The 27,764-nt window shown below is 38.4% G+C and overlaps 1 protein-coding gene across 5 annotated transcripts in view; it reads right to left on the bottom strand.

Moving 5' to 3' along the window:
• Positions 1-27,764, bottom strand: part of DPF3 (double PHD fingers 3) — a 250,009-nt gene that overhangs the window by 196,263 nt on the left and 25,982 nt on the right. The window contains exon 1 of one of the 5 annotated variants that reach the window (XM_081315576.1): positions 6,218-6,376. The exons of the other annotated variants lie outside the window; for them this stretch is intronic. Coding sequence (XP_081171702.1) covers positions 6,218-6,222 — 5 coding nt within the window. The 5' untranslated portion in view covers positions 6,223-6,376. Of the gene's footprint in view, positions 1-6,217; positions 6,377-27,764 lie in introns of those variants that run through there. 5 annotated transcript variants of the gene reach the window in all.

Here is a 27,764-nt window from a genome sequence, read left to right as displayed (position 1 = left end):
TGTCAGTTTATTGAGTAGATATTTGCATCTCCTTATTCATAGAATTATAGAATCATAGAGTTAGAAATCCTCTAGGCCAGGGGTAGGCAACCTTGGTTCTTTTATGACTCATGGAGTTCAACTCCCAGAATTCCTGAGACAGCATGGCTGGCTCAGGAATTCTGGGAGTTGAAGTCCACGAGTCATAAAAGAGCCAAGGTTGCCTATCCCTGCTCTAGTCCAAGCCCCTCCTTGATGCAGGATCCACTAGTGCTTCTCTAAGAGATGACCATCCAGCTCTTTTTGTAGAAAAGAACTCTCATGTCAATCTATTCCACTGGCTGACAGCTCATGCAGTTAACAATGTCTATCCTGAACCTACTTCCTCTAAAATAATTTTCTTCAATAGGGTGCTTTTCATATTGGAGTTAAAAGCCACTCTGAGAAAACTTTGCTTTTAAGGAAGTGCACAATTAAAAAAAAAACACCTTCTAGAGTCACCCACCACTTCTCTGTTGTCTTTGAATTCTGGGAGCTTTAGACGATGCATATGGAGGGAACCCAGGTTGGGAGAATGTCTTAAATCATATAAATGTAAGTTCTTCTAAAAGTTATTTATTGCCTGGCTTTAGTTTAAATTAACTACATCTACCCACAATAATCTAACTTTCAGAAATTTTAAAATACATCTACAGACCCTTAACTTTTTAATGGCTTGCCTTTTTCTTTTCTTTTCTTTTCTCTTCTTTTCTTTTTTCTTTTCTTTTCTCTATTTGACAACTAAAAATTGTCCTTATGGTGAATCTTTTTTTTCCCCTCTGCAAAGCAGGAGCAACCCTGCAAAAGGGATCTTCTTACAGAGGTGCCAAGTGTCAACTGATAAGTCAAGGGGATCATGTCATCCAACTTTCCTTTCTTAGGTGTCAGGTCAATGAGACAGATCCTGATTTAGTTTAAAAGCTTGGCCTTCCTGAGAAGGGTCTGTAATGAGCAGCTGCATAATGAGGGGCCACAGGATTTGGCAAAAGGGAGAAGTCCCAAGAAAATGTGCCCCTTTTCAAAATCTATAGTAGATTCTGACTGCTATGCATTCAGCTGAACAACTATACTCTACATTTTTCAGACGCTTTGATTCTAACTTCTGATCTTTTGGTTCATCTCTCCTGTCATCTTTTAGTTCATCTCTCCTCCTATTTCTAAAGACATATCCACAGCTATACTTGTAAAGGGGAACACATAGATGCAGGTTATTTTGATTGACTCCATAGCTCCACTTTCCAAATGATCCTGTGCCAGAATGTGTACATTCTTAGGGCAGGCAAGGATTACAGGCTACATTGCCAATATTGCATTCTAGTAGGTGTCAGCAGCATTCTTGGTTGCTCTGTGACACAGCCTGAGTTTTAAAGGCCCCCAGGGTACTTTGGAAAAGAGTGGGAAGAGATTTAATCCTGTTTTGATGGAATAGGGATTATTCTGCCTTGCCAGGAAAATGCTTATGCTTTGGGCAAGCTAACAAACATTTCAAAGTCCACCAGGTTGCAGACCTCCTGCACTTTTAATTTACTGTACCATACTCAGATCACAAGCAGAGAAAGCTGTCAGACAGAAGACATTAGCTCCAGTTTAATATATGTGTTGCATTGTTCAGAAAATTATATTTCATGATGATGATATTCATAATTCAAGAATCAGCATCTTAGAGCTCTTCAGATGTTTGGACTTCCCATCAACTCTCCTAGCATGGTTAACCAAGAAAGATTTTCTCTGCTCCTCTGTTTATCAGGCACATTAATTTGTCTTCTCTTTAATAATATGTGATGAAATTAAGAGCTACAAAGCATTTTCCCAATAAGGGAATTGAGGAGGAGTACTATTAAGAGTGCTGCTAATAATAGTAGTAGACTGGGAGGCAAAATTAAGAAAGAAAAATATTTGCCACAATATTTTATTATAGAGTTCATAATAGATGCTTGAATCCTCTCTAATTGCATCATGAAATTGCATACACAGCAGATAAAATGTTTTCAACTCTACTATTTCCTCTGTCTGGCCTTCTATCCTGCCAATTAGGAGAAGAAGAATTCAGGATCTCTTTTTAAGTGGAAAGGTAGCATATCAACAAGACAAGGTTCTGATACCTTAAGTAGATACTTCGTCTTCCCATAAAATCACGTATCACTGATCGCAGCTGGCAGTCCAATTGAGGGAATGTTATTGCATCATATTGGTTAGTGAGATATATAAAGATTGCTTGAAAACAAAATATATATCTTTATATAAAGATATATAAAGATTGCTTGAAAACAATCTTGCCATTCCAACCACCACAAAGGCATTGGCATGCAGGCTTCTTACAGCTATGTGTCAGTATAGCAATTCTGCTAATAAATAAATAAAAATGAGAAAACATACTACAAACTCAAGTTGACCCAAGAGTGATGGGTCTAATAAACCAGCAGTGCTCTACTACAGTAGAGGTTATCACACTTCGACAGAGGGACAGTCGGAGAAAAACACACCACAAATAACAACAGAAAATGCCAATCAAGCTTTGATACCGAAGACCAGAAATACAAAAGAAACAAGCTGACTCAAACTCAATGGGAAGGAGAAGCTGAATCTGATGCAACTTAATCCACTAAGACAGGGAGGGGAATATACCGATCCCCTGTACCCTAACCCAGATAGTACAGCCTAAGGACTACACCGGCCAGATGGAAAGTTAACTTCCTGGATGCCTGGACAAGGAGAAAGGCACCCGAGTGTGGATAGATCAGCTATTTTTTAAAAAAAGCCATAACAGTGTGTAATTAACCAAGAAAGGGCCAGGATCATCTAGAACACTTTTGTTCCAGAGGGACTGGATCTGTAGTTCTAGCAGTTCAAAACATCAAGGCTTTTTAGGTATCAGGAAGGCATCATCGTGGGGAAGACTGACTGACCTAGGAATAGCTGAGAGGAGCTGGAAAAATATGACATATGAAATCTTAATTCTAACCCTTTTGAAATTCTGCCCATGATTTCAGCCCAGAATATCTTCTGTAGTGCTATTTTGCTGTCTCACAAAGGCGTTATCGTAATTTTGCAGAGCTAAACAATTATTCTAGGCTCCTAAATCTGAAGCAGAAAAACATTACAATGAGACATGATAAGCTGTTCTGGCATGGTTTCATTGGGAATACATCACAAAATTTTGCCTAAAATGAGAACTTTGGAACAGTTTTCCTAGGTCAAGGTGATCAGAAAGCCAATGGGAATCATGAATCAGGTCTTCCTCCCATCATATAAATCATAAAATCAAAAGTATACAGAAGCTCCTGTAAACAACAAGGGACAGAAAACTTGTGGGTGGAGGACAAACACAGAGGAGGAGGTGGAGGACATCTAAGGCTGTCTTGGCAACAGAAGGTTAGCATTCATGCCAGTCTGATCTGCACTTTTGTGCCTAAAATAGTAGCAAGAAAACCAGAATATTTCAAAATAACAGCTGTGAGCAAAGATCCCCTGTTCACGTCTTAGGTTAATCACAAACAGGGCCTCCATATATCATGGAATTAGTATAAGAGGGCACAAAAATTAAAGAAATCATTTGAGAAAAGCTGTAATATTTGTTGTTATTTAATTACTTAAAAGGATCTGGATTTAAATAGCTTTAGACTGGGCATCCATGCTTAGCAGACCATTTTCATCTGTTCTTTCGCCCTTTAAAAGAAAGAGTTAAATAGCCTTCCTCACAGGATGAATGAGAGATATTCTAAATAATATACTGTAATCCTATTTCAGTGCTTAAGAGATGTATTTACCAAAAGGATTATAGAAACACTTTGATTGCCCTGAATCTGCTTCTAGTCAATTTCAGAAAATGGATACAAACAATGGTATTACGTTTGAATACTATTTTATAAGCTTATTAATCTACAGCATATAAAAATAATTTTGTAAGCCTATATTTTATTCTACTATGAACTATGATTTATCAAACACATAATTTTTCCCTTTGATAGATTAACAGTCTAAGCTACTGATAAATTTGAATATCCAATCCAGTACCTTTGTTTTAACTCTATGAGGTCCTTTTGGAATGAGAGAATTTTATCCATTCAGTTTTTCAGTTCTGGCTGCACGCTAACTATGCCCATAATAGCAGTTTTATTTCCAGTCCTTTCCTTGTTATTGTATGCTTGTGAAATGCAAACTCTGCATTTAGTGCAACAGAATTATTATAACTATCATTTTGGAAGATGGCAAACATATGGTTGGCACGAATGTATAATACAAGTTTGCAAAGGAAAAAAAATCATAGAAAATTAAACTAAATCTAGAAGAATGGGAAACGGTATTGAGAAACAACCCTTTAATGAAGAAAACCTCTACAGAAAGAGAAGCACAGTTCCAGTGGAAATTGAGAGGTTATGTTTGTCATAATATGACTTCCGTTCCTGATGTACTCTGCCATCTACAAAACTTATTCTATATTAAGAACAAGTATTAAATGTTAGAATCTCTAAAAACACAAGCTGCCTTTGTTCTTTTAAAATATAGTGTACAGCACTGTCTTAAGGCTTTATCTCTGAGCGTGCTTAATCATTCATTTCTTAGGCTTGTAGAAAGAAAACAAAAAGAAGTTTTAAAAGTACATATGGGGAGAAGGAGGAAAATATTGATTCTCAAAGCTGAGCAAGGTTAAAGTGCTTGTTCACATGTGTCCAGGCACATTATGCTGGATTTATACCTGGTGCAATATGAACCCTGATCAGAATGGTAAAACTTTCAAGATGTAGTTATAAATTAGAAAAATAACGTACACTACTTTACCATTCCTGTGCTCAATCACATCGCTATCCCAAAGTTCCTTCATACTATTACTACTGTAATTGAAAAGATAATGTCTCAGAAATGGGGCTAAACGCATAAAATTACTATGCATGCATAGATGATTCAAGTGCATTTCCTCTGTTTCACTGCACTTGTTAAACTCCATGTTTCCATCATCCCTGCGGAACAAATGACAGTATATTACTATTTTGTTAGGTGAGCAAGGAACTGACAAATAATTCTACAGCCATCAACCTGAAACCACTTAGGGTGGTTTCCTTCCTGTACAATTTCAACACCCAGCTATTACAAATGGGATAGTGAGCCTTTTCTTGCCCCAGATGCTATGAGTGAGGGGCCCCAAGGAAGAAGCAATGAACCTCTTCCTGCTAATAGCTTGGCTAAATTCTTGCCAGCAACAAATGCACAGACACAGACAGACAGATAGATATATACTGGTATTTTCCTCAAAACAGGACCACCACACATTTTTTGATAATAGTTTTGCCGTCTGTAAAGCTGGCTTTGCTTCAGTGATGAGACCAGTCACATAATATGAGGTCTGCAAATAAGAATGGAATCCAGCAGAGTAAGAGAAAGTTTTCCTTGATTGTGTTTCAGAAGTGTCCACAGGGTGTGGTCAGAAAAGACAAAATGGCAGCCGCAGCCGTGCCACAAAACTCATCCTGTTTTTTATGTGCACATATATCAAGCACATAAAGAGGCCTGGGTATTTTGTCCACTTACTTCACAGCAAAATTAGAGAGGGAGAGCCACAAGACTTGAGTCAAAGTTTTAGACATTACATTTTAGAATTCCATCTTCCCATTTGTACAGTGTTAACAGATATTCTGCAGCAATTATGTAATCTCCCACTTCCTCCCCTTTCCCAGTATAAGAAATATAGCAGAATAAGAAAACACTAATTAACCTTATGATTTCAGAGTTCTGTAAGATATCGCTAACATTTGGGGTAAATTGAACTTTGCCAAATTATTACATGCACAGAAGACAATTCCTATCCATGTATAGGAGCTATATTTATGCATCATTAATATATTGCATACACAATGAAATTAAGCAAAAACAGTAGGTTAAATTAAGAGATTTAAGGTATTTTGTGGCATGTGAGAGAGGGAAGCCCAAGACTTAAAAATCTTGCCAACATTTTGCTGATATGCCTCAAGCTTAACATTCTGTGCTCTGGCTATTCTACTGCACTATGTTCCTTCCTGTTGATTTGTTTATTCTTCAGTAAACAATTTTGTTTGTTTAGTATGAGATTTTTAAAAAACAGTAAGAAACACATTAAGACATAAAGAAATAGTACCATCAAGATGTAAGCAGTGCATACATACAACTCCATTCCACTGCTGGGGGAACTGTGGTGCCCTTTATCAGAGGATGCCTGTAAAGTTACCTCATGGACAATGTGTTGTTAGCAGCTGTGTTAGGCAATGCTCATCTCTGACTTTGATAAGCACATCTGTTGAGCAGGTTGTAGAAGCTAGAAACAGTTTACTCATAAAGTTTATTTTGCTCTGTGCAGTCCTGAAACCATTTATAACCAAAGATGATTTGCAAAAGAGTGGAATAGGAGGTTCCAACTCCTAGGAAAAAAAGAAGCAGCACTTCCAGTTACCTTGAAGTAGAGGTTAATAAGATAAGATTCAATGGCTGCATGCAGACCCTCCAAGTTGCCACTGAATTTTATGTTTTATGGGGAACAAGGGGAAAACTATTACCTACACAGGAGATATAGATATGAGAGAGAGAGAGAGAGAGAGAGAGAGAGAGAGAGAGAGAGAGAGAGAGAGAGAGAGAGAGAGAGAGAGAGAGAGAGAGAGAGAGAGAGAGAGAGAGAGAGAGAGAGAGAGAGAGAGAGAGAGAGAGAGAGAGAGAGAGAAATCTGACATGAATTTAAAGGTAAATCAGTTCAAATTTATCTACCCCCACACATTTATCTGTCCCACCTTACTTAGTGCAGTTCTGACTTAAATTAAGGCAGCCTGGTTTTTCAACAAGTATGGTAACAGTCCTCCACTAAACATGCACAAGAGTTTTCACCATTGCAATGTAAGATGGCATTACTTAAAATAATATAAACAAATGCTGTAACCTTCCTCAACTAGGTGCCCAGCAAATCCACTGGTCTTGCTGGTTAGGCATACTAGATGTGGATAGAAATCAAGTCTACCTCAGGGGCAGCAGGTTGAGGAATATTAAACTGATCTGTCATCTGGAATGAACAAGCTGTAGAGGAGAAGGTCACCTTGAGCAAGCCAATTTCTCCCTGGACTTTCCTTGCTCAATTTCATATAATTTATTCAATTTAGGTACCACCCAACTCCAAACTGACTCTGGGTAATGTACAATAAAACCACACAAAATATAGAATATAAGAAATACAACATAATAACAAAGAATAAGAAAGGAGTAAACAGATGGCAACTCCAGCTACCAGCACCTACTCCTTCAAACATCCCTCAAACACTCCCCCACCCAATCTAACCCAAGGTCTGGAAGAACATTCAGGTCTTTGGAGCTTTTCACAATACTATCAGCGTAGGAGCAGGTACCATTACAGAGAAGGCATGCTTCTTGGATCTCAGCAGATGACACTGTTAAATTGTCACTGCCAACTCTGTCAGCTCATACCAGCTGGATAAACAGTTCTTCAGATAATTAGGACCTATGCCATGTAGGTCATAATCAATCACATTCAGAAGCATACTACGTAGTAACTAATGCAATTTGCAAAGCAGAGGTGTTACATCAGCATATTGTGCCACTGCATTCTGGACCAGTTGAAATTTCTGAGTGGCCTTCAAAGGCAGCTCCATGTAGAGTACATTGCAAAAGTCAAGTTCCAAGGTCACAAGGCATGAGTGATTTTCTGAAAGGCATCCTGGTCCTAATGGAGGCATGCAAAGTCCTTCCTGACCACAACTCCCACTTGCTTATTGAGGAAGATCTCCAGATTACTCGCCATTCTTGAACAGGTAAGTGTATCCCTGCCCAAGGTTAGATATGTAATATTCCCATATCCATGTGGCCTTAATACCCACAGCCACTTGATCTTGGTAGGATTGAGTTGGAATCAGTTCCTCTCTATCCAGGCCCACATAGCCTCCAAGCACCAAAGCAAAATTTCATCAACCTCACTTGGTTGGCCTGGACTCAACAGATATAACTGGATATTATCCGTATATTGATGATACTGCATACAAAATCTGTGGATAACTTCACCCAGAGGTTTCATGTAGTTGAACCAGAGAGGAAACAACCCTTGTAGAACCCCATGAAGGAAGGACTAGAGAGCATCCTCTCCCCACAAATCAACACTGACCAAACCAGCCCCACTACCATGAAATAGTGCCACCAGGTCCAACTTCCAGAATTGATATAGAACAATACCATGGCTGATGGTATCAGAAATGGCTTAAACCTCAAATAACACAAGATCCACCCCTTCCCTAGGGTCTTAGCTGATGCAGAATCCAAAATCCAAGAGGGCATAATCCTAGGAAATTAGACCCCTTCTGGACCTTTAGTTAAGCATGCCAGGTTAGCAGCCTCATCCATGATAAGATCATGAATGAAGCCAGCCTTGTTACACACCAACCTGGCATTCAACAAGGATCCAATGACTAGACATCAATTTAGTAATGGTTGTAGATATGACGTATAAAAGAAAGAAAGCATTTACCAAAAGTACACAGATATGAACTATTCCAAGCACTGCTTTCTATCATTTATTAGCTTCTCTTATTCTATTGAGGGAGGCCTTCCAAAGCTGACTTAGTTTATAGGTCTAAAGTATTTGATCCCTTTATTCACCTTTATATTGCCTATTAAAATTTCTATTTCAAGATTTGATAGCTATCCAGGAGACTTTCTACTAGAAAAAATTTCCCCACCTAACCTGAATATAACCACCTGACCAGTCCACTGCAACTTTTTTCTTTTACCATTTTTTTTTAAAAAAAATCCTCTCAGGAGCCCTCTGTCAAAAGTCTCCGTACACCCTTCCCCTGCTCTGTATTAGGTGCAATATTAAGACATTTTGGGGACATCAGGTTGGAAATCACAGCTTTACAGGTGATACTAAATATGAGGGTGGAAATAAATAGCATCTCACAGGGTGGAAAGAAGAAGGCATCTCTCACATACTTCTCTAGGCTGAAAAATCTGTTTGGGGATGGTGTTATTTTTAAGTTGCCTATTGGAGAATGCAATTTTTTTTAAAAAAAAGAATAGAATTATGATAAAGACATAAATGGAAACTTAAATTGATTACATTTAATTCAAATTTAATTTAATAATGTTGCAGTGATTACTACCTATGTGTTTAGCAACTATCCTGTCACACATTACAAACTGGCGGGTTATATTTTCGAAGGCTTTGGAAGCACAATTAAAGTTTGGAAGGCCTCTAGGTGATCCTAAAACTGTAAGCTATGCGTCCAATATTACTTCCATAGAATAAATTCAGTTGACTTCAATAGAGTTTACATCTGCAGAGATATGCACAGACTTACAGTATGTTGAGGTTTTTTTAATTTTCCCTCCTTTGTTTTCGCAAGATTTAAAAAAAGCCACAAGAAAAACTAGGAAAATATGTGCCCATGCAAAATTTTGAAACATAACTGATACATGTAAATAACATTATCAAAAGTTCATTAGAAGTATAGATGCATACAGTCTTACCAGTGGTGGGATTCAACTATGTGAACAACCGGTTCTCTGTGTGGATGCTGCTTCCAGAAGTCCATTCTGGGCCTGGGCAACAAAAAATTAGCTACCGGTTCTGCCGAACTGGTACAAACTGGCTGAATCCCACCACTGAGTCTTACCTTCATACATCTGATAAGAGGTATGTTTTAAATACATTTTTGTCCAGAATAATACATGGGCTTCCTTTTGGCTGAGTTAAGCAGAGAAGAGATGCCTGTAACGTATCTTGGACAGGAAGGTACTGGAGGATTAAAATCACTTCTCCACGAGCAATCTGAGGTCTTCTGTGAAGCACATTCTTTTTATCGATTTAAAGGATGGGAACATCTGCAAAACTCTGATTTGTTTGTTATGGGAATATTTCTCCAGGTGTCACCAGACCTGGAGAGAATTACTAGTTCTTGTATTTTCAGATGACTGGGGAGTGAGTATTTCAGAAGACAGAGTGGAAACAGAGCGGCATGTTCACATCTGTGGAAAAGGGCCCTTTTAAGCTTCAAAAGAACCACCATAGGAAAAGTCTGTTTGGGGGTTAATCCTCATGGTAATAATTTAACAACTGCATTGTTATTGAATTACATTGAGATATGAATATGCATTTTGGAAGGAGAGCAATGTCATGCAGATTTGCAAATGTTCATTTTGCCGCAAAGCTGGTTTTCCGCGGAATCATGCTCCAGGAAGAGCAGGTATCGGGTCAACACATACAGGCGATGCTTGACTTACGATCACAACTGGGCCCAACATTTCTCCTGCTAAACAAGGAAGTTGTTAAATGAGTTGTGCCCCATTTTATGACCTTTTTTGCCATGGTTATTAAGCAAATCACTACAATTGCTAAGTAAACCATGCGGCAATTAAGCGAATCTGGCTTCCCTCATTGACTTTGCTTACCAGAAGCTCCCATTCTAGAATGCTGCAACCAGTGCAAATACATCCTGGTTGCCAACCACCCAAAGTGGGACTGTGGGGATGCTTGCAAAACTCGTGTCAGAACTGATCATAAGTCACCTTTTTCGGTGCCGCAGTAACTTTGAACATTAAAAGAATGGTTGTTAAGTCAAGGACTACCTATGAATGATATTAGGGTTTCTTAGCAAGGGAAAGATGGCTTTGAGCAGCAGAAGCTGGATGTGAGGAAAGTCCTATGATGAAAAAACCATAACCCGTTTAGCTCACAGATTCCTACGTTTCATGTAAATTTAAAATGTCATAACACCACGAGGAAAATCTCTAAGGAAAGAGCATCTGAAAAGAACATTAACAAAATCTCCATTTCTTCAGGGTTGTTTTTTTCTTTTTCCCCAGCTGTCTTGGAGACAAGTAAGGGAAACTTGAGATATTTACCAATATTGTTTGTTGGCATCGCTAGCATAGGGGGAAATAGTCATTTTTAATGCCTGCTGTTTTGTTTAAGTATATCAATTGATGCTTTATGAGCTTTATTTATTTTATTCCAACTATTTCAATTTCTTATTGAAAGCTATAGGACTCTAAATCTGTGAATCTCAGGAAATCAATCGAGTTTGTGGCATCAAAATCAACACCAGTGAAGAATCATAAAAGACCAACAGGAATAAAAGAGTAGAGGGATAAAGGAGGGCATTTAGAGTGTTTTACAACAGCATACACTGAAAAAGAGACACAGATAATTAAAATCATCCTACACTATATGTTACAGAATGTGAGCTGCATTTTCTTCAAGATAACATTAAAAATGAAAGTCACTGGGGGGAAGGGACAGAAAGTGAGAGAGAAAGGGAGCTGGTCCAGATGTGGAAACAGGTTGTGCTTCCTCTCCTATAATTTCCATAGGAATCTGAAGCCTTTTTGAGCATCTGCCTGCTGTAATAGCCCCTCATATATTACTCTCAATTTTATGTGGATCTAACATGCTTCTCTCTGGAGACATCTCCACAAAACATAACAGGCAATCAGTCTGTCTCCTGAGCCATTCAACTAAAAGCTTTCTTGAACTGTACAAGGTTTAGATTCAGTTTACTGCACAATTAAAAAACATGCACATAGAAATCTTGCCATGGCTCCAGAACTGACATCAGTGAAATGCGATCAGAAGCTGTTGAATTGCTCCCGTAAGTTTTCACTTCATAGAAAAATGAAATCAGGCTAAATATCTGTTTTAAAGTTCAAGAGTGCATTACAACATTCAGAAAGTTGAATTTTCAGAGTCCAATAGAATTGGGCAGCTAATAAGTTCAAATAAATAAATAAATAAATAAAATTAAACCATTCCTCCTTCTACATAAGCAACTGAAAAATGACTGACTGCATGTGGTTGCTGAAGTATTCAAAATCTGGGGTCCTTGGTGATCTCTGGGCTTGGTTGTTTTCTTGCAGATATTTCATTACCCAAACTAGGTAACATCATCACATCCTAAACCCATTTATTGAGGATTTGGAGAAAGCTCCGATGAGCACAGAATTCAGATCTGGATTGCATGACACAGGTTACTTATTGTGACATAAATGAAATGTGGGGGAACACAGAGATAAATAAATCAGGATAAGATAAGGCAGAGATTTCCAATCAGTGATGCACGTATCACAGATGGGAGATGGGACATCGTAAGTCAGTAAAATTTTAAATTGAGTCTATAAAGGATATTCTAAATAATGTAGAGTATAACAACGTCTGTATGCATATCAATGTCCTTTCTGAAATAGTGGACTTTGTACCATGCTGGGATCCACATTCTTTGATGTAGTTGTTGGAACTTAAAAATTAAAGAATAGAAAAACAGAGAGAAAGACAGAAGGAGCAGGCAAAAGACAGCGGCCTTGTGTACTCTGTAAAGATAGGACTTTACAACCAGGAGGCTCATCAGGCTCACACACCTTGATTATCACTACAATTTTTAGAAGATACTATATAGTCAAGGAGAGAAGCAACCTAGAACTAAGGAGAAACTTCCTGACAGTTAGAACAATTAACCAGTGGAACAACCTGCCTCCAGAAGCGGTGAATGCTCCAACACTGGAAGTTTTTAAGAAGAGACTGGACAGCCATTTGCCTGAAATGGTATAGGGTTTCCTGCCTGAGCAGGGGGTTGGACTAGATGACCTCCAAGGTCCCTTCCAACTTATTATTATTATTAATAATAATAATTATTATTATTATTATTATTATTATTATTATTATTATTATTATTATTATTATTATTATTATTATTATTATTATTATTATATATGTTGCCTGCTAAATGAGCTGCTTTAATCACTAAGAAGCTACTGATATCCTGTAAGTTATAGCCCTTCTCTGAAAGCGGCACCACCTGTTAAACTCAACTGTGCATTGGGTGTGCAATAGGCATCTGTGAATTGTTCACCCTTTTGTTCTCTCTCAAAAACTTTAAAATGTGTTAAATGTTCACTCTTGGTTTTCCTCTACCTAGCAGCTTCCCTTGTTTACCTCATGCATTCTCCCAATTCTCTGCCACACATTTGTATGAGTTCACAAAAGAAGCTATAGGGTGTAGATTTTGTACACTGCAGTTAGGCAGATACAACTCATAAGCAGAAATCCCAGTTCATGACTAACACTGAAGAACACTCCCCTGAAATTCTTAATTATTTTTTTAAAAAAATAGGTCTAGGATTGAAGTGTTGGCCCAATTCTTTGTTTTGGATGTTTCTATGCTGCTACCACTTCCACTCCCAATCCCTCAAAAGTGGTTTGGAATTTACCCACAATAAGAATTACCTCTGCCAACTCTGAAACAATAAGAACAAGAAACAAAATGTCACAATTGTATATACATTCCAGCACAAACCCTTTGTATTTGCACTGATTCCCTGGGGAAAAGAAGTGGAAACTGACAGGATCTTGTCAATTTTATCCATAACTAGGCTAGACTGAAATCACAGGGGTGTATATGCAAATCATGGAGTAGAACACCTTTCTGTTGAAATGCCTTCAAATTAAGCAGTTAAAGTCTTTTGATCAATTAGAGTTGTCCACAATCAAATGACAATTTAAAAAAATGACGAAAATCAATCCATTTTTAGAAGAGGGAGTCTTTCCAGTTATATATTGCACAAATATATACTTATACTAACTCAAAAGCAGTGACAGCTGAGACAGTAGGCGTCCACAGCTAACTGAGATGATGTAAAAATAATGACATCCACTACGGTGACATTGTGAAAAACCCTCTCTCCCCTTATGCTCTTATATCCTGATGTTGGAACATAAGTACTAAGTTGTGGGTTTGTCATAATGACACACATTACACACAATGTGTCACTTGCCCCTGCCTCGACCTCCCACAGAGCTGAAGGCTGAGATGCTTGCATGCACAGACAAAAAAGAAAAAAGAAACATTGTACTCTTCATCAAAAACAAAAACATCCTTAATTTCTGGAAAGGAACTAAGATTTATAGCATTTAGTGGTGATCATAAAAGTAAATCATTAGGCTAACTCAGAGGCTAACTCAGTGAGTAGGTTTGGACAAGAAAAATTGATGGATAAATACCAAAATAACTCAGTGTATCTTCCTCTCTATGTATTGACTCATGTATTAAAAGCTGCAGGGCTTCCCCCCCCCCCAAGATTTTCAGATACCCAAGGTATTAACCAAATAAAAAAAACCCAGAAAAATAATTACCACAGCCGGAAATATCATTTTAATGATGGTACCCTAATAATAGAAAGTTCTTTCTAAGCTGCTTATTTGATGTTTAGAATATTATTTATTGTACTTCCTGATGAAGGATTTCAGAATTTGGATTTTGATATTTTTAGGCTACTGTATGTTCATACACAATTAACAAATCTCAATGTCCATTTTCACATAATAAGCTGCTTTTCAGCCCTTCAGCGATGACAGAGGTGCATAATGTTTGATGGGAGGGGCAAGAAACACATTTTGCCTTTGATGGCAGCGTGTATCTTGGGATACTTGCAGGACCATCTGCTGCCGGGAACGAATTCCCATCGCCCAGTACGCTCACACAGAGAAGGCCTCCTCAGGGTACCGTCGGCTAGACAATGTCGGCTGGCGACCCCCGGGGGGGGGGCCTTCTCTGTGGGAGCACCAGCCCTGTGGAACCAGCTCCCCCATGAGCTTTGGATGGCCCAAGATCTCCAGTCCTTTCGCCGCAGCCTCAAAACACTCCTTTTCCACCTGGCTGACCTGGACTGACAGGGATTTTAATTATGTTTTTAATTTTTTAACTCTAATTTTTTAATTTATTTTAATTTTAATTTTAATTTATTGTACAGAGGCCTTTAATTTTAATTTTATCTTAACTTCTGTATTTATTGTATGTTATTGTTGTTAGCCGCCCTGAGTCCTTCAGGAGATAGGGCGGCATATAAGTCCCAATAATAAATAAATAAATAAAATAAATCTGCTATGGTATCCCAACAACTAGGAAAAGTGGCCAAGGGAAAACCCAAGTTTGTTTCCCATGTAATTAAAATTAAATGAAACTAACTGATTATTTTCTACACCTATATTTAATAATTTCCTTTTTGGAGCTTAAATATAACAATTTGGAGATTTCAGGGAGGCATCTCCAAAGATCTGGATAAACACCAGCTGCGCTCCTCTGTGTAAGAGCTGCATCATTTAGGGAAAATGTTGGGGAAAATGCACCAATATGCTGGGCTGGCTGTCAAGGGAATAGCTGTAAACATTTCTATTGAGAAATAAACTTCTCATGTAAGTGTGTATTGATTTGCAGTAAGGCACTTGCATTCTAATTTGAGTGATATTAAAAAAGGATTAAACCAAATCCTAGCGAGAGAGTCTATCTATGGTTACTAACCTTGATGCCTGGATGTTACAGAAATAGGCCAGTTTGCCTCTACAGGTTAAATGCACAGGAGCAGCAACTGGAGAGAAAGGCTACCTTGGTCTTCTAGTTGTGCTGGTGGCCTCTCATATGAGGCAGAGTGTTGTCTAGATAGGCCTAGACCTGATCCTACATGCAAAGAACTATGGCTATCCATGTCTTCAAGGTTGACTCAGCCTTCCATCCTTCCGAGGTAGGTAAAATGAGGACCCAGATTGTTGGGGGCAATAAGCTGACTTTGTAATAATGCCGCTTGGGGGCCCCCGAAAGCCCTAATAAGCAGGCATATACATAGAATGAAGGCTATTGCTAAGCACATTGATTTGTGCTTTAGATTGTAAGCCACCCTGAGTCTTTGGAGAAGGGCGGGATATAAATGGGATTAAAATAAAAATAAATAAAATAAAACTTGAAGTCCTATTTGAAAAAGCTGAACTCAATGAAATTCAGCTACATAAACTGCAATCTAAGGCTACGCTTGCCTGTGATTGTCCCATTGCTCCTGTGTTCACTTTGTTTAAGAACAGACTTGTACAAGGTTGTTCTGTTAGCCTAGATCAGGGGTGTCAAACTGCCAGCCCGCGGGCCGGAGCATCACAGAGAAACCGCGCCCATCCCATTTTTGGCAATGGGAAAAAGTTCCGATACGTCACGTGACGTCACGAGTTTGACATGCCTGGCTTAGATGAAAAGTATAAGCTGCTGCCATTAATTGTTCTTTAAAGTATTTAAAAAACAGGACAATTATATTCTGGTTAGCCCTGGACTACTACAAAGAATGGACCTCTGTTATCAAGTAAAAATAAAAAATAAACAGGAAATTCTGATTGTTATTTGTAATTTATGCTAAGTATGTTCATTAGTAACCCCTTGAAATGTTTCCAAGATATAAAAATGGAATCATTTATGATCTCTTCCAAGCAACTAAAATACAGTTAACTCCATTGGACTTAACCAAAATTTCTGGTAGAAATTTCTGGAAACAGCTCCAGGAGTTCAATTCTGACCGGCTCAAGGTTGACTCAGCCTTCCATCCTTCCAAGGTCAGTAAAATGAGGACCCAGATTGTTGGGGGCAATATGCTGCACTTAGAGAGGGCTGTAAAGCACTGTGAAGCAGTATATAAGTCTAAGTGTTATTGCTATTGCTATTAGTAGACAGTACTATTCTCACATCTTGTATACTGCTGAGTCAACCTTGAGCCATTCAGAATTGAACTCCTGGAGTTAGCCTGTAATACTGCATTCTAACCACTGCGCCACCATGGCTTTTAATATAGGATATATATCTCAGGTATTATTACTTTTAAAAAATCAGTCTGTTGGAAAGATTGCTGAGAGTCAGCAGCTCTTGCTCTGTATGTGTATGTGGTGTGTGTGTAGATAGATAGATAGATAGATAGATAGATAGATAGATAGATAGATAGATAGATAGATAGATAGATAGATAGATAGATAGATAGATAGATAGATAGACAGAAGATAATCACTGCTCTATATAAACTCTACAACCTTCCACAGTCAAACCATAAACCTATTAATAATACAAAAGATGCAAAATATTTTGACCAGCTCAAAGTATTTATTTACTTCCTTTCTGGGCAGGAATCCCAGCAAAGCAGATACTTATGCATAGCCTGTCCTCATTTCGTCTAATTACAAGCTTCTCTTTCAGAGAAGGAGAGAAAGAATGAGCAGAAAGGTTTGATCATCCAATTGAAGGTCACTTAGGCAAGGAGTTTCTAAAATATTCATTGATCTAGTGAGCATTAAAAAGTCACAAGGTTCCCAGGGTTTGCTAGCAGAAAAAAAAGACCTTTCCATTACACAAGTTGTTAGAATCAGCCAATGATTAGAGCACTAGGAGTAGAACATGCGGCACAATAAATCAGCACATGGTGTACAGGAATGTTGAAAGTACTAGAACATTAACCAGCCACCCTGCTTTATTTTTCCGAGGTCTGTGGTTAATACGGCTTTCTTAGGGAGAGGGGACATGAACAAGGGCTGCCTTCCTTGACCTTTCTCTTTCATCCAAATGTGTTGTAGGGAAGACTGAATAATTGGAGTGTCAAAATATAGACAATGTTTTATTTTGGCCAAATGCAAAAGACTCATTCAACCCACACAGAGTTTGTTCCATGCTACAAGTGGGCACACCACAAACAGCAAACACTGAACCCAGAGACACACAGCTAAGCCTAGAGCCAACTTTATTATGTCATCCCATTATGGGTGAACAGATTTTCTGTTCCTTCAGATTTTCCCATCACTTGACAAAGAATTGGGGGGAATAAATCAGTTTTGGGTTCTTTCTACAACTGGCATGAGGGAGAACAACACATTACACTCTCATCACAGAAAGACACCAGCGGGGTTTTTTTTCCTGCCCTGCCACACATCTACCTATAATAAATAAAACACATATGTCCTCTGATATTACTCAGGTATCACATGTCCTCTGAAATGTCTAGTATAGAAGTATGATTTGAATACAGTGAGTGAACACATCAAATGTGTCACCACAGCAGATGCATCTTCTAAGAGCAGAAATTCATTTTTCTAAATCAGGGGGAAAATGCAAAACAAAAGAAAAACAAAAGGATTGAATTTAATTACGGCAGCAAGACTCTTGATAGGTCAGTATTGGAAGAAAGAGGAATTGCCGTCTATAGAAGAGTGGACTTTAAAGGTTTCCGACCTGGCAGAGATGGCAAAGATTTCGGCCTATTTGAAAGATCACTCGCAAGAACGCTATATTATGGAATGGAGAAAATGGATTGAGTTTATCCAGAATAAGTATAGGGTTAAGAAGTTTTATGTAGCATTTGAATAAGTCTTCTTTCTTTTTTCTTCTTTTTTTCTTTTAGTTTTTTTTATATATATATTTAATATTACTAAGCTTTGTTTTATCCTATATAAGCTAGAGAGTGATGGATTTTAGAGTTTATAGTTGTTAGTATATGATTGTTTATGATTGGTTTTTCTTATATATACCTTGTATTTAGCTCTGGGAAGTCGGGGGGGGAGGGGGGGAGGGGGGAGAGGTAGGGGGGGAGGGTGAAGGGAGGGGGAGGGGGGGTTTTAAAGAAAAATTGTATGTTAAAACTTTTCAATAAAAAAAAAAGAAAAACAAAAGGATGAGATCAGTACTGAATGACATTGGTATCATCCAGATTACCAATAAATATTATATCATATATATTTATATTATATAAACATAATATAAATTTTATATAGAATATAAAATTTTATATAGAATGTAAAATATTATATTCTAAATAAAAAAAGTCATCTCGAAGGCCTCAAAATAGCTTTATTACATATCAGATGAGAGAAAAAAGGAAAATTGGATTTATAGATAGAATGAGCAAAAAGTAAAGTAGATGTTTGTTGTTCATTTGTTTTTGCTTTAGTATGTAACAACGGCAAGACTAAACTCGTGGTCTATTTTTTTTTTAGATCCTGAGCATTACCTCTAAGCTATGTCTCCATTCGGATAAGCATTTTTATACAAGAAACAGTAAAATTATGGCCATTTAAATTGACAACATCAGAGACCAATAAATGTAGTAGAAATTTTTTTATTCTCAGGATCCCTATATTCGAAGGAATGATTGCTCCAGAAGCAATGGACTTATGAGTCCAATGCAAACATTTTAAGCAAGTAGAATAAATGTGTACTTAGGGGGAAGGGAGAAATATACTTGGCAGCAAGCCTCACCCTTCACCTTCGTGCACTTGATGGTTGGTGTGTATGATCTCTATGCAGATAAAAACTCCATGAGCAATCAGGAACCCTGAGGGGAAAAAACAGTTTTCTTATCCCACATAAGCAGACTGTATGGGAACTACACACTGTTTAGAAGATCTGCATGGCTGAAAGATAAGGTCTCTCACTGTGATCCACAATCAGTCCCTATCAACCTCTGTCATTCTTCTTCTAACATCAGCTTGGACTTTAGTTGCTCTCTAAAAGAAGGAATCACAGCAGCAGCTTTGTTCTCTCTTACCACACCTTGACAATCAGTACTTGGCAAAATTAGCTCTTTGGGGAAGTAAAACCAACAACAACAACAAAAATATCCAGAAGAAGGCAAGGGTAAGCGACTTCCATATTGCTGCCAAGAAAATAACATGGATGTGTCCAGTATAAAATCACCAGGAGATGTTTAAAGACTTTGCCTGTTATATCATTCTTATTTAAAGGAATGATGATGTTCCATCTGCTAAAGCAACTTGACAGATCAAATAGCAAATAGGACAGTGGTGTTTGGATGTAGCCCTTCCCAAACTGGTGGTCTCCAGCTGTGTATATGGCTTTGAGTCTCAATAGATCAGAACCGCACCCAGTTGGGATAGGTTTCCCTGGCACATCTGATCACCACCATGCTATTATTTGCTTTCGAAAGTTTGATCTGGCAAGTTGCCTCATTAGAGCTTGGTTAGACTCTGGCCCAAGAACTAGATTGACTAACAGAATAAAACCCATGTATTTGTGTAACCACTGTGAATTGGAAAATGTGGACTGGGAAATGCAGACACAATCACTAACTCTGTATTTCCTGGTCTCTGACCTCTGTGCCTAGAACTATATGCGTGAAAGCCAATCGTTATGAATGTCAACAGTTGTGTTTTCACATTGTACATAGGTCCAATGAACAGGATTTTATAATTGCATTGTTCACTTACACATTTTAACACTAAGCTATCTAGAACACAAAATATGGAGATGATTGGTGATTGGTGCTGCTGCTGATAATGATGGGGGGGTGATACCCAACCCATGTCAAATAATTTTAAATGGCAAGTAAAACGTGCACATAACATGTGTACAACCTCACTTATATAATTATATACACACAGAATGAAGATGAGATCTCAGTGCTGGCACCTCTTGATTGACAAGGGGGTTGTGACTGTGAAAGTCTGCTGGGAGAGCTGAACTCCAAACCCTATAGCAACTGCTTCTTTTCCAGAAGAGTCCTGTGTGATCGCTGGACAACTGGGAACGTTTAGCAGGGGTGGAATTAATACAATGGGGCAGAGCTCAGCCTTCCATTACCTTTCCTTCCATTACCAAGGAAAAGAACCATTCCGATGGAATTGAAATCTCTTCTCTTGCCAGAACCTTGTTCAAAGTCACAGCGACGACTCCCTCCTCCTCCTTCGCCCAGGGCTGCCGCTTCCCCCTCCCAACTCCAGTCACCCTTAACTTCATATCGGAGAGATAACCTGGGAAATGCATTGCACTTGGCTGACCAGCCTTGAACTTTGTGTGCTGGTTGCTTAGCAATGGCTAACCTTGAAGACAGACTGTGAGACAGAAGAACCCAAAAATGCTTTCAATGGATAAGGTTGCAAGGAAAACAAAAGCAGAAACTTAATGTTCAGGAGAGAAAAACTGCATGTTTCTTCCGATTCATTCCCAGCCTGCACAAAAGCAGTATTCAATTAAAGATGCCATGCAAAGAGGGGAAAGGTGCTCTTCTTGCAAATACTGATATAAATATGTAAGGGAAGTTTTCTCCTAGATTATTTAATAGACAAAAAAAATAGTCAGACTTCTAACAAAAGAAAAGTCTAAAACGAGTTGACAGTAGCTAAAATGTGATGGACAATATTATAAAATAGCCTGTGACTATGTCAGAAATGCTCATTCTTAACAAGAGATAAGCCTTGCATTATGAAAATACATGTGCTCAAAGATAATAAAACTAGACAATAAAACATTGTTTTTAGATACCTTATTTAAACAAATACCAAGGCATAAGATACCATCTAGATAAACCACCTCTGTTAAAAGTTATGTTGAAATTTATTTTTCTTATATTTCACAAGGACATGTAGTGTAATAAACCTGGCTTTGGTCAAACTGGAATTTGAACCACTGCTTATAGAAAACATATGTAATTAAGATTCCCTGAAATCAAGCTAGATGTGGGGAATATATGACCAATAAAATTACATAACAACTTTGCAGAAATGGCTTGTCACTGCCTTTTATTTTACTTATTACACTCCAGACTAACCAATTGCTCTGGGCTTGCTTAGCTTCCAAGTCCAGGCAAAATCTACTATCATCCATTGAGATGTTTATAGAAATATGTTCCATATTTTTTAAAAAAGTTCTGCACCTTGATACACTACACAGCAGCTTGATACATTACAGAGATAAGAGCTTATCTCTAATCCCAACTCTTACTTTAAATGAAGAGTCAAAGAGCTGTCAGTTCTTGAATTGTGATTAGTTCTAGGTATTCCTTCTTAAACCTAGTGAGTCCTATCATTACCTCTTTTCTCCTGAGGAAAAAAATTCTTTAAAAAGCAAGATTTGTACAAATGATCCATAGTAAGACAAATATTAACAGTCATAGAGATGATGACCATAGAATATAGAACAGGGGTCTTCAAACTTGGCCCTTTTATGACTTGTGGACTTCAACTCCCAGAATTCCTCAGCCAGCGTGAATGGCTGAGGAATTCTGGGAGTTGAAGTCCACAAGTCATAAAAGGGCCAAGTTTGAAGACCCCTGATATAGAAGATTACAACTAAGAAGGAAAGGAAAGGAAAGGAAAGGAAAGGAAAGGAAAGGAAAGGAAAGGAAAGGAAAGGAAAGGAAAGGAAAGGAAAGGAAAGGAAAGGAAAGGAAAGGAAAGGAAAGGAAAGGAAAGGAAAGGAGGGGTGGGGAGGAGATGAGAGGAGGGGAAAGGAGGGGCAAGGGGAAGGATTCCTAGGGTCCCCTGGTTTGTGATAGACAGTGCTTTTTTTCTAAAAAAAAAAGTGCTGGAACTCAGAGGTGCTGTCACTGGGAGTGATCAGTGTCTTGCTACGGCGTCGCCGCCTGTCCTTTGCACCCCCGCCCCTGCGGCTCGGAGCCACATGCTGTGGGGATTTCTCTCCCCACAGCTGCCGTGGGGAGTCCCCTCCCCGCAGTTGCCATGCCGTGGCCCGTGCTGAGCCCCCACCCTGAGCTGCTCCGAACCCCGACCCAGATCTGTGTTCCTTGTGGCAGTGGTCTCCGGTACCAAACAGCCTCTTTCCAACCACATCCAGAAAAATTTGTAACAAACATTGGAATTCTCAAGGCCATGTTTGGTATTTCCCAGCAATCTGTTACTGGAAGGAAAAAGCAATCCCCGCTGCGTTACTGATCCCAGAGAAGCATTTGCATGTATGCAGGTATCCTTAGGGTGCCATAGTTATGGGTGTAAAATATTGGTTGCAAAGTTGGCATTTCTGGATGTAATACAGATATTTTGGACTTATTTTTGTTTCTTTGCATGTTTGATATTTTTAAAAAGGCATATGCTACTGACTACACTTATGCACATATGTAACATCTTTTGCTAGGATATATGACCACTGCTTGTCCAGAATGTGAAAAGTGAAAGATTGTGACTAAACAAAATTTTAATGTACAGATAATACCACCAGAAATTATTTTAGCCTTTTTAATAAATGTTGTTATTGATGTTAAGCTCACCATGGAAAACATCATATATTGTTATGTATATACTAGGTTAATTATTTAAAGACTGAAGTGCAACATAACTAGATTCTAAATAGTAATCTATTTTTCAAAACACACAACAGTCCAAACAGTAAAAGTAAAGTCCAAATTAAGAATATTTCATTCTTAAGAATTGTTTAGATTCAAAATAGTTTTCAAGAGTGTACAAAAGATACTATTTTTTTCTAGAATCAGCTAAATTAGACATTGAGAAAAATGTTTCTCATTTCTTTCCTGTTACCTTTGATTTGATTGCAGAGATGTTAACATAAGAAATAGATTATTTTGTTATCTAATTTTACTTTCCAAAAGACAGAAGCAGATGAAAAATGTGAGGTTCTTTCCTGTTGGCTTTTTTGAATGAGCTGTTTTAGATTCTAAAAGTTTAGTTCCTAAAGAAGTAACCTTGTAAATAATTTTTATGCCCTCCTCTAGTGCAGGGTAGGCAACCTTGGCTCTTTTATGACTCAAGGACTTCAACTCCCAGAATTCCTGAGCCAGCATGGCTCAGCATGGAAACCTCTCTCTTTCCCCTCAGCGTGGCTGGCTCAGGATTTCTGGGAGTTGAAGTCCATGAGTCATAAAAAAGAGCCAAGATTGCCTACTCCTAAAGCCAATAGAGGGAGGTTTTGTTTTGTTTTTTTGCAAAAAAAAAAAAGGTGCCGGAACGCCCGTTCTATGAGAAAAAAAGCCCTGGTGATAGATCTGTAAAAAAGTATAAAAGATAGTGATAGCTGAAAGTTACATTCCAGTGAACGGTGATGATGAAAGAATCAGAAATGAGTTTGGGGCAAAAAGAACATACTGAAAGAATGTGATCTAGAGAGAAAAAATATTGTGATGTGAATCGATGGATGGGAATAAAAAAAAGGAAATAACTGGGTTCTTCCGAGATCCCAGATGATAACTATCAATTTTAACTTAGAAAGAGATCTCTTCATTTCAAATGCATCATTTAAGCATATTTATTTATGCATGTACATGCAAAAGAATTAACCAAAAAGCAAAGCTGATTTAATTAAAATCCGGGCCTTTTTTTTGTCATAGAACGCCCAGAACGGAGTTCCGGCACCTTTTTTGGATGGAACCTTGTAGGGTAGGCAAGGTGGGTTGTATGACATGTGTGAGTTCCGGCACCTTTTTATTTTACAAAAAAAAACCACTGATTAAAATAATTAATGAAGGATACTTCTGAATGTGGGATAGAGAGACTTTTTAAAACGGAAGTTGTGGATATCAGAATAAAACAGAGATGGAATAAAATAAAATAAAGGGAAGTAAAAAGACTGCTGGAAAAAAGATACGTCCAGTTTGAAAAAGTATCAAGAAAGAGATTAATTTCCCAACAGAGAGGAGTATTTCAGAGATTGTAGGGGGACAATCATGTTTGAAGAGTGGAACTCAAACATATGATGTATATTAAGTGTCCAAGAAAAAAAAATAACAAAAAGGAAGTCATTGAAATGGTTAAACTACAGATCTATATGGTGTAACAGGATAAATGTTAAAGTATGGTTTTATGTGCTTTATGAACTACAAATACCACACAAAGAACAGCACACACTCTGATAGAGAGAAGTTTCCTGAGGATGGGGGCTCCAGCACGAATCCGAAAGCTCGGAGGATTAAACCTCTGGTCCCGGTGACCGACCCAGATTGGATCCTGCAACATTATCCTGGGACAGGTATATTCTCCTTCATTCGCTTTATGAACTGTTTAATGTTCGCCCGAAGACTCAGTCAAGGCTTGATGGTGGTGATGAAAAATGCTATTGTTCCTGTACACCAAGGAAAATATAGCAAAAGCAATTTTGATTACAAAATTACAGAAGGATTAGGTTTTGGGAATGCCTAGGAAAGTGTTTTGCTGAATTGTGAGTTCAAGGATGCAAGAAATAAAAATGAGCAAAGTTTGAAAAGCACTTTGTAGTTTTATACCAGCTAACAGTGTGTAAATTAGGTTTTTGCTCTTCAATAGCTCACGGAGAAATGTATAGATGTAAAAAAGCTTATGCTTGTTAATTTAGAGAAAGCATATGATAAATAATAGACTTGAGTTATCCAATTGTCCAGATTGGTCTTTATTACTCCATCTTCTTTTAGATGATAAGGACCAAACCAGCTAAGACACATTGCTTAAACAATTTTTCTTCTCTATTTCTCCCCCTCAAACTTGTAACTTCAGAGAGATGGCTTTGTTATTGTTATTTCAAAAGTTTTAAAAGGTGGGGCAAGGGGTACTTTTCACGTTTTCCTGAGTAACATCCAGTTTGAGTTTCTCGTAGTAACATAAATAGCACACAAGGGTTAATAAAACCATTTAAGCCTCCAGGGAAGCATTGTAAAAGAGTCCTTGCACAGTTCATTGGCATATGTGAATACTGGTGATGTGACTAAAATAAAATCATTTACTCTCTAGCCACATAGGTTTTCCATTTGACTGATTGCTGACACCAAAATGCAAAAGTCTTGAAAAAGGAGCTTAATTGTTCTCATTGCATTATTCAACTGCAGTATTTGTCTCTTAAGAGAGTAGCATTACTGTAGTTAGCTAACCAGGAAAAAAATGCTGTACCAACTTTTAGATTTTTCCTCTTTAAAGCAGTTTTACGTGCAAGATTCAGCAGGTAAAGCTTTAGAATACAGGTAGGCCTCACCTACGGGCTGCCTTGTTTAGCAACCCTTTGAAGTTCCAATGGTGTTAAAACACAGCTTTATGGCCAATCTTAACATTTATGACTGTTGCAGCATCCCATGGTCAGAGGGTTGCCATTCAGGCACTTTGCAGCCAGCACACATTTATGACTGTCACAACATCCTGTGGTCATGTGATTGAAACTTTTCAACTGGCTTGCGACTATCAGAGTTAACAGAAAAGTAAAAGTAAAATCGTAAGTTGTGGCCACATGGTGTTTCGCTTGTGGTGATTTGCTTAACAGCTGAAGAGGAAGTAGGGTGCAAGCCCATCACAGTCACATGATTTTCCACTTAGCAACCACATCGCTATTGATGGTATTACCGGCCCTAATTGTGGTTGCTAAGCAAGGACTACCTGTTATGTGAACACAATTCTTTACATTACACTGCTGTCAAGGACAGATGTTGGTTAAAAAGTAGGCAGTCTCTAAATCAGAGGTGCATAATTGCTATCAATTTCAAGGCTGCTCCAGACTTCACACAGCAGGTAGAAAGCCGCATGCCAAATGTAGGAGGGGTCATAAGCCTTTTGGGGAGACCAGAGGTTAAGGGATGAAATAGCTCCCTTAAGCCTTTATAAGGCTTACTGTGTCCAATCTTCTCTTCAAATAGCCCAATTTTAAAAAAAGGATCCAAACCCTCTGAAAGAGCTCTGGGGGCAACAAAAGGGCTATGCGGTCTCAATTTTATATCCCCCTGACATCAGGATAATGCCATTTTCTATGAACACTGAAAGCAGCAGACCTGCAGGAAAGAATCATACTCACAAAAGGCTATATATTACTATTGTTGCCTGAGGCTCACAAAAAGAAATATTGTAGAAATACTGAAGGAATAGGGACGCGGTGGCTCAGTGGGTTAGGACGCTGAGCTTGTTGATCAGAAGGTCGGCAGTTTGGCGGGTCGAATCCCGAGTGCCGCGTAACAGAGTGAGCGCCTGTTACTCGTCCCAGCTTCTGCCAAACTAGCAGTTCGAAAGCACGTAAAAATGCAAGTAGAAAAATAGGGACTACTGCGGTGGGAAGGTAACAGCGTTCCATGCGCCTTTGGCGTCTAGTCATGCCGGCCACATGACCACAGTGACGACCTCGGACAAGCGCTGGCTCTTCGGCTTTGAAATGGAGATGAGCACCGGCCCCTAGAGTCAGAAACGACTAGCACGCATGTGCGGGGGAAACTTTACCTTTACCTACTGAAGGAATGGCTAATCATTTTGCATATTGTCTTGTGCGGAAGAATATGAATTTAAAAAGCAGGTCCTCATGATAGGACACTACCAGCTCCTGTTGCCTCACCTTGAAAAATGTCCTCATCTTGAGAATATCATAGATTCTGTTGAAATTGCCATTAACTTAAAGAACTCAGCCTGGGTATTCCTCTCTAAAGGAATTGTGTATTATTAAAGCCAGCTGTTTGTACTAATTAATTTTTCACACACAAACACACACACACACACACATACACACCTTACTGAGATGGAAATACAATTCTTGAGAACTAGTAGCTAAACAGTTCAATACAATCATCTTAAAAGAATGCCTTTTCAAGAGAAAAAGCAAACTACAGGTAGTCTTCAAATTATGACAATTGAGCACAAAGTTTAAGTTAAGTGAGACCATTGTTAAGTGAGTTCTGTCCCCATTTCACGACTTTTCTTGCCACATTTCTCAAGTGAATCACTGCAGTTGTTAAATTAGTAACACGGTGGTTAAGTGAATCTGGTTTCCCATTGAGTTTGCTAGTCAGAAGGTCGCAAAAGGTGATCACATGACCCCGGGACACTGCAACCGTATAAATGTGAGTCAGTTGTCAAGCATCCGAATCTAAATCACATGACCATGGGGGTGCTGCAATGGTCATATGTGTGAAAAATGGTCATAAGTCACTTTTTTCAGGGCCGTTGTAACTTCGAACAGTCACAAAATGAACTGTTGAAAGTCAAGGATTACCTATACTATGAATGCACATGGCTAGATGGGGAATTCTGGGAGCTGAAATCCATGCATCTTAAAATTGCTGAGGCTGAAAAACGTTGCTCTAATGATGATAACTTTATTGTCACTTTGAATGTACACCAATCGGCATACATCAAAATGAAATTTCGTTGCATACAGCTCTCAAAGAGTCACCACCTCCGATATATACTCCTTGTTCGGGGCCCGCTCAAATTTCACATTGTCCATTTTAGTCTCTAGCGAGTG

This window comes from Vipera berus (assembly GCF_964194415.1).
Source record: "Vipera berus genome assembly, chromosome: 1".
In the NCBI taxonomy this organism is placed as follows: domain Eukaryota; kingdom Metazoa; phylum Chordata; class Lepidosauria; order Squamata; family Viperidae; genus Vipera; species Vipera berus.
The sequence above is the reverse complement of the archived record's forward strand: the minus strand, read 5'-3'. Positions and strand labels throughout refer to the sequence as shown.